This window comes from Hypanus sabinus, chromosome 9 (genome assembly GCF_030144855.1).
Source record: "Hypanus sabinus isolate sHypSab1 chromosome 9, sHypSab1.hap1, whole genome shotgun sequence".
NCBI lineage: Eukaryota > Metazoa > Chordata > Chondrichthyes > Myliobatiformes > Dasyatidae > Hypanus > Hypanus sabinus.
The window spans coordinates 140,095,338-140,109,681 of NC_082714.1; the positions used below are offsets into that span (position 1 = coordinate 140,095,338).

The 14,344-nt window shown below is 36.8% G+C and overlaps 1 protein-coding gene across 2 annotated transcripts in view; it reads left to right on the plus strand.

The window, feature by feature from the left end:
* Positions 1–7,763, plus strand: part of LOC132399860 (acetyl-coenzyme A synthetase, cytoplasmic-like) — a 69,435-nt gene extending 61,672 nt beyond the window's left edge. For both annotated transcript variants that reach the window (XM_059980701.1, XM_059980702.1), the window contains 3 exons: positions 2,290–2,466; positions 5,191–5,265; positions 5,372–7,763. In XM_059980701.1, coding sequence (XP_059836684.1) covers positions 2,290–2,466; positions 5,191–5,265; positions 5,372–5,496 — 377 coding nt within the window. In that variant the 3' untranslated portion in view covers positions 5,497–7,763. The remainder of the gene's footprint in view (positions 1–2,289; positions 2,467–5,190; positions 5,266–5,371) is intronic.
* The last annotated feature ends 6,581 nt before the right edge of the window (positions 7,764–14,344 follow it).

Consider the following 14,344-nt stretch of genomic DNA (forward strand, 5'->3'; position numbering starts at 1 on the left):
TGAGAGCACTGTTGTTTCCTTTGTTGACCTTCAACCCTTTGCTTGATGGAGATTGGTATGAATATGTTAGGGGAATTGAGCAATTAAAGAATCGCTTGAAACAAATGGGTCCATTCTGATCATTAAAGGATTATTGTTTTACACCAGTAGGGAGGAAGCTGCAGAGTGTCTTCAACAACGTCTCCACTGACAAAGGAAGTCATACTTGTATGTACAGTATCTTCTGTCTGCCCACCATGGCTGATCACAGATAGCATCAATTAGTTACATACTTATCTAACTTAATTAACAATAAAGCATCACGCGGCTACTTGATGAGTTGATGGACAATTCTAAGCCATCCCATGATATTTTCCAGACCCTTACCAACTAGCCTTGGCCTTCTACACTAGGTCCCAGTGTTCAGCGTTCCTCTGAGCTGATAAGTGCAGCTCTGTCAAGCAGCCTGCTCCTGTACTTACCACAGGAATGTGGATAGAATTCACAATGCCTTCATTCAATCTACATTTCTTCATCTTATAGTATGTAATTATGATGATATATTGTTAGATGTAGCTGCCGAATGCTGTGGCTTACTCTGAGAGAATGGAAGAGAATCACTGACTAACAAATCCATGGGGTGTAAATCAAATATTGAAGAATCAACACTTGTGTAAGTGAAGTAGTAAAGAGCTACTTTGACAGTCTAACTTTAGTTGTTTTATTGGGTCAGACCTGTTGCCAGTTAACCCAGACTGGGAAGCTAATCTGCACTGCACAGACTGCAGTGTTTCAAATAATGTGGAAAATTTCACACAGAATGCAGCTATGTAACCCATTTCCTGGAAATTCCTTGAGGGGTGCTTTGATGTGAACCTTCTTTATGCTATAGAGAGCTTTCTATCTTCACTGAAAGTGGTAGCAGTTCAGGAGAACACAAGAAAATTCCTGGTCATCATGCCATTTAGTTAGAAAAGCCACAGAAATTATGCATTAAATTAATTGCAAAATGTTTGAATTCTGATTCTTAATTGTTTTCTTTTCCATTGGAGCTTTCTTCTGAAAGTACGATAGAACCTTAAATTTTCCTTTCAATTTCATTACTTGGACTGGATTTAGCAATGTTTGTATTCTGTACACTTAATAATAAATTGCCTCTGGAATCCAAACACCTTTTCTGAAATCACTCTCTATTTAATCAGTCAGTGATATAGCTATATATCTATATATATATCTATATAAATCTATATAGCTATAAATCTGACTCCCATCTCTGCCTTTGACTTAAGATTCTCTTTTGTCAACAGTTTTGACTTATTTGGATCAATAAACTGGAGATATTCAATACAATACAATCAGTGCAATTAGCCAAATTTACAATTTGAGTCTCAGCTACATTGACTTGTTTACAAATAACAATTTCATCAAATTATTGTGTATAATGTATTCTTTCAACTAAATGCTCCTCCACTTCCTTCCTATTTCCTAAGTAAGCATTTTTATTTGTAATCTTAAATCTAGATCTGCCTATTTGTTTTCCCCTTTTCTCATATCTGTCAGGTAGTGACAAAGTATTTCTTCATCTTGCTTTGCTTTTGTTTTATCTTTCTCACCTGCCTTTCTTTCTTTGCTTAAGGATTCCTCATTTTACATTCATTTGTGTAAATCTATTTCTTTACATTTCTCAGCTTTAAATTATTTCCTTCATGTATATTATGCAAGCTCAGCTGTGGCTAGATTGGTAGTTATTTTATCTTTAACCTGAAGGCAGGTTCAAATTCCACTCCAGAAGCCTGACATTTAGCGCATTATTTAGAAAGTACTGCATCATCAGAGATGACATCTGATCACACAGGTTCACTGGCTTTTTTTGAAGGACAGGGAATTGCTCCCGTTTGTCCTAACCGATATTAATCTCTAACTTGATGTGATTAAATCAAAGGGTAAATGGTCTTTATCAGACTACTGTTGGTGGATGCATGTCCCCCTGCACAAATTACCTCTTCTGATTATTTCAGAAGTAATTGGCTCTCTTTGTCTTCTGATTGTGAAGTGTCCAGATGTTATGGAAAATTTGCTATAATGCAGTTAGCTGAGGACAAATCTCAGAGTTGTATTCTGTATACTACATACCTTTATAATAAATGTACTTTGAAACTTTGTTTTTTTTTACCCTCTCATGTATTCATTCTTAACGAAAATATTTTAAGGCTGTCAATTGTCCATATGAGGTTCAAATTGTTGTATTACTGCTGGTTTATGATGCTCTGCCTAAAGGAGTGATGTATTAACTGTTTATCTTGCATTCAGGGCATCTTTTGAGTACTGCAGAAGTGGAATCTGCATTAATTGAACATGCTGCCATAGCAGAAGCTGCTGTTGTTAGCCATCCCCATGCTGTGAAGGGAGAGAGCCTCTACTGCTTTGTGACTCTAAAGGATGGACATGAATTCACTAAAACGCTTGTCACTGAACTTAAAAATCAAGGTAATAAAGTCAATGGAACTAAGATATTGAGTAGGATAAAAGGCTCATACATCCCCAGGTTATTTTAAAATCCCAGAAATTATTATTTAGATTTGGGGTCAAAATCTCAAATCTAGAGGTTTACACTTTCCTGAAAGAAAACAACCTCTAGAACTTTGAATAAACAATTCAGCACTTGTGCATTAATATCCAGAGAGTTATTAGCATTGCCACTTGGCATTAACATTTAAAAAAATCTGTAAATGTAGGTTCCTGAATGTCACCTCTTTATTTGCCACAGTTTTCAAGACACAATTTATTTCATTAAACCTATGACTAAATGAATGCAAAGCAAGGAGATCTTACCATGTCACTAAACTCGGTACAAGACTGATTAATGTTTATAGGGGATCACAGTTTTAAGTTGTATAATTCTAATAATTCAATAGTACGAGATCAGGAAAAGTAAGAGCGAGTGAGAATGCAAAGTGCATCACCGATTACTTTAACTAGTTAAACCTGGAAAAACGGCATTTCTGTGTAAACTAATCCAAGTGCACTCTATTTTGTGTCTTCCCCTCTAATGGAATTTCAGTTGAACTGTAGTTGCAGGATGCTGATGTATGGAATCCAGCAGGTTATTTTCAATGTTGTCCATTAAAATTAAATCAAAAGGCCTCACACTGACTGCAATTTAAATGCATGCTGTAATACTGCATTACTTCTGAATGTTTGCCACTCTCCCATGCGTAAATGCTTTTCAGCTCTCTTTTCTTTCTGTGTGCTGATGTTAGTACATTTCTAAGCATCAGCGTCTGTGATTTTTGAACCAACGTTACTTGCTTAAAATTGACGTAACTTTTCTGGATTTGCTCCAACATCAAGGTGCTTTGCCAGTCTGTAATTCTTTCATAAATTCTCTAGGATCTAAGAAACACAATTTGAAATCTTCTTTTTCCCTGGTAACAACAGTGTTATTAAATTTCATTACACTCCATGGCACAGTGTCGATGTGGAGAATGATTAACCTGTGTTGCATTGAGCTAATTTGAACAAAAGTTTCTAGATTTTGGGAAGGTCCTGATTAGTTGGAAAATTTCAAGTGCCCCTATGATCAGATAGCAGAGAACTACAGCCTTCAATATGCTGCCAATGAGAAACCATTATTAAGAGAATAGCAGGACTATTTATAAGATTACAATGTAGTCAAAGTAGAGTTATAGCTGACTGGTGTTGTGGCAAGTGGGCCCACGTTTGAATCCATCTGGCTCCTTGCATGTTTTCCATCTGTACTGGGTTAAGCCTTGAGCTAGCCAAAACAGACAATACTAAAGAAACGGCAAGGTTGTCACCCAGTGCGCCACAAAGCGTGAAATGAACAAGCAGAGTTAACATGGTGTTATGAAATACAAATTTGTTCAACAAGTTTATTAGAATTCTTCAAGGATTTACTGAGCAGGGTTAATAAAGAAAAAAAACTATGTATAGTTGGATTTTCAGAAGGCATTCAATAAATGAAGGTTATTATACAAGGGTAAGAGTTAATTTTATTGTGGTAGCATATTAAGATGGATATAATTAACAGTGAAGAGTTGAATAAAGAGATTATTTTAAGGTTGGCAGGCTTTAATGAATGGGGTGAAACAGTCTTCAGTGCCAGGGTCACAGCTATTTGCAGTCTATATTAATAACTTGGAGAGAGGGTTATAATGTAATTTAGCTAGATGCTGATTATATAAAGGTACGTGGGAAAGCAAGTTATATCGAGGACAAAGTTTGTATAAAGAGGCGTGAGTAAGTGGCTGTGGGATATTGGGCAGATGGATTATAATGTAGGGAAATGTGAAGTTACCCAATTTGTAGAACTACTTTTTAATGTTGAAATGGAAATAGACTACAGAATGCTGCTGCAGGACATGAATACTCTTGTACATGAAAAACAGCAGGTGGATAAATATTTGGGAAGGCAAACAATGGGGTTTGTTGTGAAGGGGTTAAATAATGAAGTGATGTCTTTTTACAGTGATACAACATGTCAGTGAGACCATATCTGGCGAAAGGTGTACATTTAAATCAGGCTAAGATGGGATATACTTGCATAGGAGGTAGTTCTTCAATAGATTGATTCCTGAAATGAGGGGATGTTCAGTCTATAGTAATTGGGGTTTATAAGAATGACAGATAATTTTATTGAAATAGATCATACCTTGAGAGGGTTTGACAGAGGAGACATTGAGAGAATGTTTCCCCTCATGGAGGAACCAGAATGAGGCTCTTTCCATTTATGACGGAGAGAGTTTTTTCTGAGGGTCACCAATCTTTGGAGGATCTGCTGCAGAGAGACACGGAGGATAAATTAATGAATATATTCAAGATTAAGATATGTTTTTTGCCTACAGGAGAGTTTAAAATTGTGGCAAGGGGGCAGTGAGCCAAAGCCAAGATCAGATAAGAGCTAATCTTATTTAATGATGGAGCAAGTTGTAGGGACATATGACCTACTGCTGCTTCTTTTTCATAAGTTCTTATAAATTGAATCAAACCCTTCCACCCTGTATTAGTGTTTGAAATATTGATTTTTCATAGATAATATCTAGAGTATTTCATTTGAACACAGTACACAAAGCAACAAACCACTGAAGGTTTATTGTGATTGCCACAAGAGGAGAGCAGTTAACATGTTAATTTTAATTTGTTAAATAAATTTAACTTTAAACAAATCAATTTTTATTTTGAATTTTGCAGTTCGAGAAAAAATAGGTCCTATTGCTACTCCTGATTACATACAAAATGCACCTGGATTGCCCAAAACCCGTTCTGGTATGATATATATTTTACATATATATATGATATACATCTATTTATCTATTAATAAATAAACTAAAAGTTGTAATAAGTTTATAATCTTTCTTTCTTTGTCCTAAAGGTAAAATTATGAGGCGCATTCTGAGGAAAGTTGCCCGAAATGAGAAGGATCTTGGAGATGTATCAACTCTTGCAGATGAATCGGTTATAGGCGAACTCTTCAGCAACAGATGCAAAACCACTTAAAATAGATTTATGTATATTCAATATACATCAAAATTCATCACATGTAATTTAATAAATATATAGTATGCTTGGGGAAGAACAATCCTGATCAATAGAACACCTGAGTCTAAAATATCAAAGGATATCAAAGATCATGGTGATAAATGATTGGTTTGTGGGATACTGCATTGGTATTTGTTTTTATGGAGAATTAATTTCAAGTAATGCATTTGCAATAATTTTGATTTTAGCAACATTTTAAAAAATGCAATATTTTAAATATTTTTGTTTATTTGCATTGAGTTGTCTGTATTTCATATATATAAAAAATGTTTGCTTTTTGTGTAGTATTACACCAAACATTCCAAACTATTTTAAGCAAAGACGTTTAGAAAATTATCTTTTTGTTTTAATAATAAAACAGATGAAAGTAAGTGTTTTACCTTTTGAGAGTAGACAAGAAGTCGTGGACTTCTGCGTAATTTTGTTTCACTGTCCCAGAGTTAAGTTACTATTCTTCTTATTGGATTTTTGACCATTTTGGGAAGACTATTTTAAATGTTTTTTCAAAAAAAAAGTGACTTTAGAGATATATATACGGTATTGGAAGGCATGAAATTTGATTATTTGTTTACTCCTAGCATTCTGTTCCAACTGCAGTGAATGGTATTTATGGATCTCCATTTTTCTTACTGGGTGAGAATTTTTATTGAAAATAGTGTGCACTTACGCTTGCAAATTATATTTTACCTTGCACTAGCTTTGGCGCTGCTCTAACTGATGGATATGTATGCTTCAATTAAAATGCAATTTTTTTGTACATATCATATTCTGGTTTCTCTCACAAGATGTGGTTGAAGGAATACAAAATTAGCATTTAACCATTGTTTCCATGTTCTTGAATATTTTATAGATGGTCAAAACAGTAGATTTACCTCCAGTAGACTTAACCAGTCCAAGTATTTGTGACTGGTTGATTTAAGTTTCTAGGCCACTCTAGATTTGTTAATAGTAAGGTCATTCAATGGTGAAGCTAGTTGGTTAGACTTGAAGGTGGCTATTTTGTCTATGGAACTGATTACTGTGTAATCATCAACAAACATTTCTGCATCTTGCATAAAGATGGAAGGAGGGCATTAATGAAGCAGCTAATATACTGCCCTCAGTGAGTCCTGCATTGATATCTGGGGACTGAGACAATTAACTTTAAATAACCATAGTCAACATCTTCTGGCCAAATACAACTGCAGTGAATGGTGAATTTTTGACCCAGACTGGTAGATTGTTGATAACAAGGTCAAAATAGTTCTGATCATTTGTAGGTCAAGCCAGACAGCTATGCCCTTCAGGACTTGGTCATACAGAAATGGTAATGCTAAGCTTTTTTTTTTTAAAAAAAAAAGCCTTTTAAAGTCATCCATCAAACATATATAGTTAGTTTTTTTTTGGTTTCTCCTCAGCACATCCTCCAAGTAGTCTTCATGCAAAAAGGATTCCTGGTTAAAGTCAAAGTAAATATATTAACAAAGTATGTATATGTCACCACATGCACCCTTGAGTTTCTTTTTCTTGCAGGCATTTACAGGAAAATAAAAATACAATAGAATTTATGAAAAGCTATACACAAAATGAGATGAGGGTTGAGATTTTAAATGGGAGAAAGGCCAATTTTGATGGTATCAGAAAGAATCTAGCAAGTGTTGATTGTGACAGGTTGGTTTTTGGCCAAGGTGTACTTGGTAAGTGGGAGGCCTTCAAAAGTGAAATTTTGAAAGTTTAGACTTCGTATGTTCCTGTCAGAATAAAAGGCAATGATAATTGATTTTAGGGAACCTTGGTCTCTAGAGTTACATAGGATGATCTGAAAAACAAAGAACATCAAGTGAGTAGCAATTCTGTGGGTGAAATTGCCTTGTTAATGAGAGAGGTGAGAGGAGAATGGCCTGACTGGTTCAAGCTGATGGGAAAGTGAGAGTAACTCAAATAACCACATGTTGCATCAAAGGTGTGGAGAAAAGCCTGGGCTATAAGTGGATGGGCTATTGATTTCTTGAAACTTTATCCTACATTTAAAGCACCCTGAATGTTCAAAAATCAACATCATAACTCGTTCACCTAAATCTTTTTTTTTCATTAAAAGTTTGCATGTGCTAACATTTGAGTCCAGTTATCTATTCCACTCAACTTTTGTTCTCTGAAGTTACTCTGGATGTACAAAGCACATTATGAAATTAGCAGGTAAACTGCAGTTGTATCTCCTATACTGAAAGTATAAACTCCTCTTTATATTTTGTGGTGAACGTTCTTTACATCCAACTAAAGGTAAAGTTTCTGGTAAGATTGGGTTGTGAAACAAAAGCAAAATGAAAGGCAGTTGCAGATTATTTCAGACAAGTGAAACAGCACCAATGATATATCACAATTTAATGTTCCGTGAAGAAAACACTGACTGGCTGCATCATGGCCTGGTATGGAAACATCAATGTTTTTGAATAGAAAATCCTACAAAATGTTGTGGATTCGGTCCAGTACATCACGGGTAAAGCCCTCTCAACCATTGAGTGCATTTACATGAAACACTGTTACTACCCTTCAACCATCAGGCTCTTGAATAAAAAAGGATGACTATACTCAACTTTATTAGCCCCAGCATTGAAATGTTCTCACAGCCAATGATCTTACAAAGAAATCATAGAAAATTACAGCACATTACAGGCTCTGTGGCCCACATTTTGCTGACCACTCTAGAAGCTACCTAGAATTTCCTTACCACATAGCTCTCTATTTTTCTAAGCTCCATGTACCTATCTAAGAGACTCTTAAAAGATCCTACTGTATCCACCTCTCCCACTGTTACTGACAGTGCATTCCACACACCCATCACTTTCTGTGTGAAAAAATTTACCCTTGACATTGCCCTTCAAAGCACCTGAAAACTATGCTCCCTCCTGTTAGCCATTTCAGCCCTGAGAAAAGGCCTTTGGCTATCCACATGACCTCTATCAGGTTATACACCTTCGTTACTCAAAGGAGACAAAGCCGTTCACTCTATGGATTCTCATAAGGCATGCTCTCCAATCCAGGCAACATCCTTGTAAATCTCCTCTGCATTCTCTCTATAGTATCCACATCCTTCCTGTAATGAAGTGACCAGAAATGAACACAGTGCTTCAAGTGGGGTCTAAGGTCTTGTATAGCTGTAATAATTACCTCTCGACTCTTGAACTCAATCCCATGGCTGATGAAGGCCAACATACTATATGCTTTCTAACAACACTTGTCAACCTGTGCAGCAGCTTTTTGAGTGTCTTATGGACATGCACCCCAAGATCTCACTGATCCTACCAAGAGCCTTACCATTAATATTATATTCTGTCTTCAAATTTGACCTATCGAAATGAACCACTTCACACTTATTTGGGTTGAACTTTATCTGCCACTTCTCAGCCCAGTTCTGCATCCTATCGATGTTGCGCTGTAATCTCTGACAATGCTCCAGGCTATCCACAACACCCCCAACTTTTGTGTAATCAGCAAACTTACTAACCCACCCTTCTACTTCCTCATCCAGGTCATTTATAAAAATCACGAAGAGGAGGGGTCCCAGAACAGATCCCTGTGAAACACCACTGGGCACTGTTCTCCATGTAGAATACAACACATCCACAAACACCCTTTGCCTTGTGTGGTGAAGCCAATTCTGGATCCACAAAGCAAGGTCTCATTGGATCCCATGCCTCATTATTTTCTGAATGAGCATTGCATGGGGAACCTTATCAAATGCCTTACTGAAACCCATATGCACTACATCCACTGCTCTACCATCATCAATGTGTTTTGTTACATCCTCAAAGAATTCAGTCAGGTTCGTAAAGCATAACCTGCCCTTGACAAAGCCATGCTGACTGGTGCTAATCAGATTATGTCTCTCCAAATGCTCATAAATCATACCTCTCAGGATCTTTTCCAACAACTTGCACACTCCTTAAGTAAGACTCACTGGTCTATAATTTCCAGGGTTTTCTCTATTCCCTTTGTTGAACAAAGGAAACAACGTTTGCAGCCTTCCAATCCTCTGGTACTTTTCCCAGCCCTATTGATGATGCGAAGATCATGACCAGAGGATCAGCCATCTCCCTCGCTTTCCACAGTAGCCTGGGGTACATCTCAACTGGTCCCAGCAATTTATCTAACTTAATACCTTTCAAAAGCTCCAGCACACCCTCTTTCTTAATGTCCATACACTCAAGCATTTCAGTCCACTGTAAGTCATCCCCACAATCACCAAGGTCCTTTTCACTGGTGAATACTGAAGCAAAGTATTCATTAAGTACCTCCGTTACCTCCTCCAACTGCATGCATGTTTCCACTATCACACCTGACTGGTCTTGTTCTCACACGGCTCATCCTCTTGCTCTTCACATACTTGTAGAATGCCTTGGGGTTTTCTTTAATCCTGCTTGCCAAGGCCCCTTACAGCTCTCCAAATCACATTCTTGAGCTCCTTCCTTGCACCCTTGTAATTTTCTATAGCTCTAACAGTACCTAGTTTCTTGAACCTTTCATAAGCTTTTCTTCTTAACCAGATTTTCTATATCCTTTGTACACTGTGGTACTTTTATCCTACAATCCTTTCTCAGCCTCAATGGAACACACCTATGCACTTCCATGCAAATGTTCCTTGAATATTTGCCGCATTTCTGCCATGCACTTCCTTGAGAATATCTGCTCCCAATTTATGTTCCCCAGTTCCTGCCTAATAGCATCATATTAACCCTCAACCCTAATTAAATGTTTTTCCAAATTGTTCGCTCTTATCCCTCTCCAGTGCTATGGCAAAGGAGATAAGAGTTGAGATCACTACCTCCAAAATGTTTCCCACCGAGAGATCTGACACCTGAGAAGGTTCATTTCCTAATACCAGATCAAATACAGCTTCTCATCTAGTTGTCTTATCTACATATTGCATCAGGAAACCTTCCTGAACACACCTAACAAACTCCACCCCATCTAAACCCCTTACTCTAAGGAGACGCCAGTCAATATTAGGAAAGTTAATATCACCCATCGCAACAATCCTATTATTATTGCACTGTTCCAGAATCTGCCTCCCTATCTGCTCCTCAATGTCTCTGTTACTATTGTGGGGGTCTATAAAAACACCCAGTAGAGTTATTGCCCCCTTCTTGCTTCTGACTTCCACCCATAATGACTCAGTAGATAATCCCTCCACTACTTCCTCCTTTTTTTTGCAGCCATGATACTATCCCTGATTAGCAGTGCACTCCCCACCTCTTCTGCCTCCTTCCCTGTCCTTTTTGAAACATCTAAAGCCCAGCACACTCAGCAGCCATTCCTGCCCGAGCCATCCAAGTCTCTGTAACGGCCAAAACATCGTAGTTCCACGCTCTTAAGTTTATCCACCTTGCTTATGATACCCCTTGCATTAAAATCGACACATCTCAAACCATCTTGCTGAGTGCTTCTTTGCTCTACCATCTGCCTATCCTTCCTCACAAACTCCCTACAAGCTGTCACTACTTGTGTGCCATCTTCTCCATCCTCTGCCTCTCCATTTCGGTTCCCACCCCCCTGCAAATCTAGTTTAAACACCCCCCTCCCCAGTTGCATTAGAAAACCTCCTTCCCAGGATATTGGTTCCCCTCCAGTTCAGGAGCAACCCATCCCACTTGTACAGGTCACCCCTTCCCCAGAAAAAGTTCCAATAATCCAAGAACTTGAAACCCTTTATCTCATTATACCATGTTCTCATTAATTATTGTTAATTATTTACATAGTTTTCTTTTGCACTCTGTTTATCTTTCATCGATCCTGTTATAGTTACTAGTCTATAGATTTCCTGATTGTGCCCACAAGACAAGGTTGTTTCTGGCGACATATATGTACTTTGATAATAAAATTTACTTAGGACTTTGAACAGTGTTGCAATTCTGTATTTCTGAAATATGTACACATGCTGTAAATCATCTGCTTTCCTCTTTTTGACCAACTTTCCCAATATATGATACCAATTATTGGTATGATTAATCTTCAAGAAAGGAAGCTTTTATGTATTCTTATGATCTCAAACTTTTCAGTTCAGTATCTCAAATGCCCATCTCTCAATATGGAACCTTTGTGATGAGTCTTGCATGTAACATAGTAAAGGAGATCAAGTCACAAAGTTCAAATACCCAACACAAAATAAATTATAACTGAAACTTGAACCACTCACTACTGTATATCAATTCCACTGCATTACTTTTATTAAATATTAAAGATATATTCCAATATTAAATATTACAATCAAAACATTAAATATTTTCCCAAGGTTTAGGCTTTCTTGCCATTTGAGAGGTTGTAGGCATAGCATTAGTTGACATAATATTCAATTTTTGAATGCCGGGGATTTCTTGTCCAGTTTGTACAAGGTGGAGAACTTGAGGGAAAGACAAATTGCAGCTTTCTCCTTCAGTTGCTGTGGTCACAGCAGAAGAATTGGCAAGATAACTAACAACTTTATTTTCATGGGACCATTCTTCCATTTGACTGTTTTCAGTTGTTTTATAAGAAACATTACTTTTCAGTTCTTTACTAATCTGAAAATGTGTTCTTGCATCTTCCGTGTGTGTTTGCTGAGCTATCCATGGTTTGTGACTGTTTATAGTGGACTCTACAATAGATGAATACTCAGTTTTCTTTGAAAGATTAGTAGTTTGTCTGAATAGTTTCTCAAAAGCGTATGTCATCTCCTCTTCGGCCAAATTAATCTGATTCTCTGGATCAGTTATTTGTGAGGAAAGCCATCTTTTGTAGTCTCCAAGGTCAATAGGTTTGATAAACCTAGAACAAAGAGAGAAACATGGCAAACATGATTTTCATATACCCAAGCAATAGTTGAATATATATCCTACAAAAAGACAGAAGCAGCAAACTTAAAAACTTTTTTTATTATTAGTTTTTTTATACATTTTCTACATAACTACAGATAAAAAAACCCAGATCAAAATCAAGAACACTGATACAGTGCAAAAATAAGCATACAATAACAATATGATACAAAGAAAGATAATTGAAAAAGCACCCAAATTGAAGACAAGTAAAGTTAGTATCCTCCCCAAGCCCTACAGCACAAAAAAAAAACTCCAGACTAACCACAACACAATATAGAAAGTATAAATCAGGACAATCAAACCCCAAATGTGAATACACTTAGCAACAGAAGATAATAATGCCTACTACCAAAAGAAAAAGCTGAAAGCAAGGGACCGAAACAAAGACCTTAGTTAAGAGGAAGGTTATGCAAGTACTCAATAAAAGGTCCCCAGACCTTATGGAACGTTAAATCCGAATTAAGAACTGAATAATGAATTTTTTCAAGGTCCAAGCAGGCCATAATATCGTTAAGTCATTGAACATGCATGGGCGGGGTAACATCTCTCCATCTAAGGAGAATTAAACGTCTAGCCAGGAGAAAGGCAAAAGATAAAATTCGACACTTAGTCGAACTCAGACGTAAATCTGTCTCACCCCAGAAACCGAACAAAGCAATTAAAGGGTTTGGTTCTAGGTGGTGATTCAGAATATACGATAATGTTATGAAAACACCTTTCCAAAATCTCTCCAAGCTAGGACAAAACCAGTACATATGAATGAGAGAGGCCTCGCCCCTTTTGCATTTATCACAAAGCAGACTAATGTTAGGGTAGAATCGAGATAATTTAGATTTAGACATATGGACTCTATGAACAATCTTAAACTGTAAAAGGCAATGGCGAGCACACAGAGAGATTGAATTAACCGATTTGAGAATCGAGTCCCAAGTCTCATCAGATAAGGAGGTATTTAAATCCTGCTCCCAAGCCATTTTAATTTTATCCACAGGGGCACATCGTAAGGCTGCTAATTTATCTCGAATAATTGATATTAAACCTTTACCTAGTGGGTTAATGGAAAGAAATAAGTCCATAACATTTTTCTCAGGCATTTCAGGGAAGTTAGGAATTAAAGGAACAATAAAGTGTCTAATTTGGAGATATCTAAAAAAATGAGCATTGGGCAGATTGAACTTAGCAGAGAGCTGTTGAAAAGAAGCAAAGCGATTATCAATAAAAAGATCTTCAAAATGTCTAATGCCCTTCCTATACCAAACATGGAATGCTGAGTCATACGTAGTAGGTAAAAAAAGGTGATTATGTACAACAGGTCTGGAAACGGAAAAACCATGGAAACCATAAAATTTCCTAAACTGAGCCCATATACGCAAAGTGTGTCTAACAAGAGGATTAGCTATTAATCTGGACAAACTACTAGGGAGTACAGAGCCAAGAAGTGCAGAGATAGATAATTCTTTAGTGGAGCTCAACTCCATTGCCACCCAATTAGGGCACTCAGGTTGGCCATGGAAAAAAGACCAAAAGGTAGCACAACCTTTAGCACAGTATTATTGGCTGCCCAATAATATAAACAAAAGTTAGGTAAAGCCATGCCACCCTCTTTTTTAGGTTTTTGGAGATAGACTTTATTAATTCTAGAGCGCTTATTCTTCCACAGATATGATAAAATAATAGAGTCTAAGGAGTCAAAAAAGATTTAGGAATAAAAATTGGGATTGATTGAAATAAATATAAAAGTTTAGGGAGAACACACATTTTAACAACATTAATATGACCTACCAAAGACATAAATAGAGGTGACCATTGTACCAGACTCCGTTTTATAGTGTATGAAAGATTGGCAAAATTTCCACGAAAGATATCTTTAAACTTCCTTGTGACTGTAATCCCAGGATAGATAAATTGATTATGGACTACTTTAAAAGGGAGATCACAAAATGTTAATTCTTGTGCTTCTTTATTAATTGGGAAAA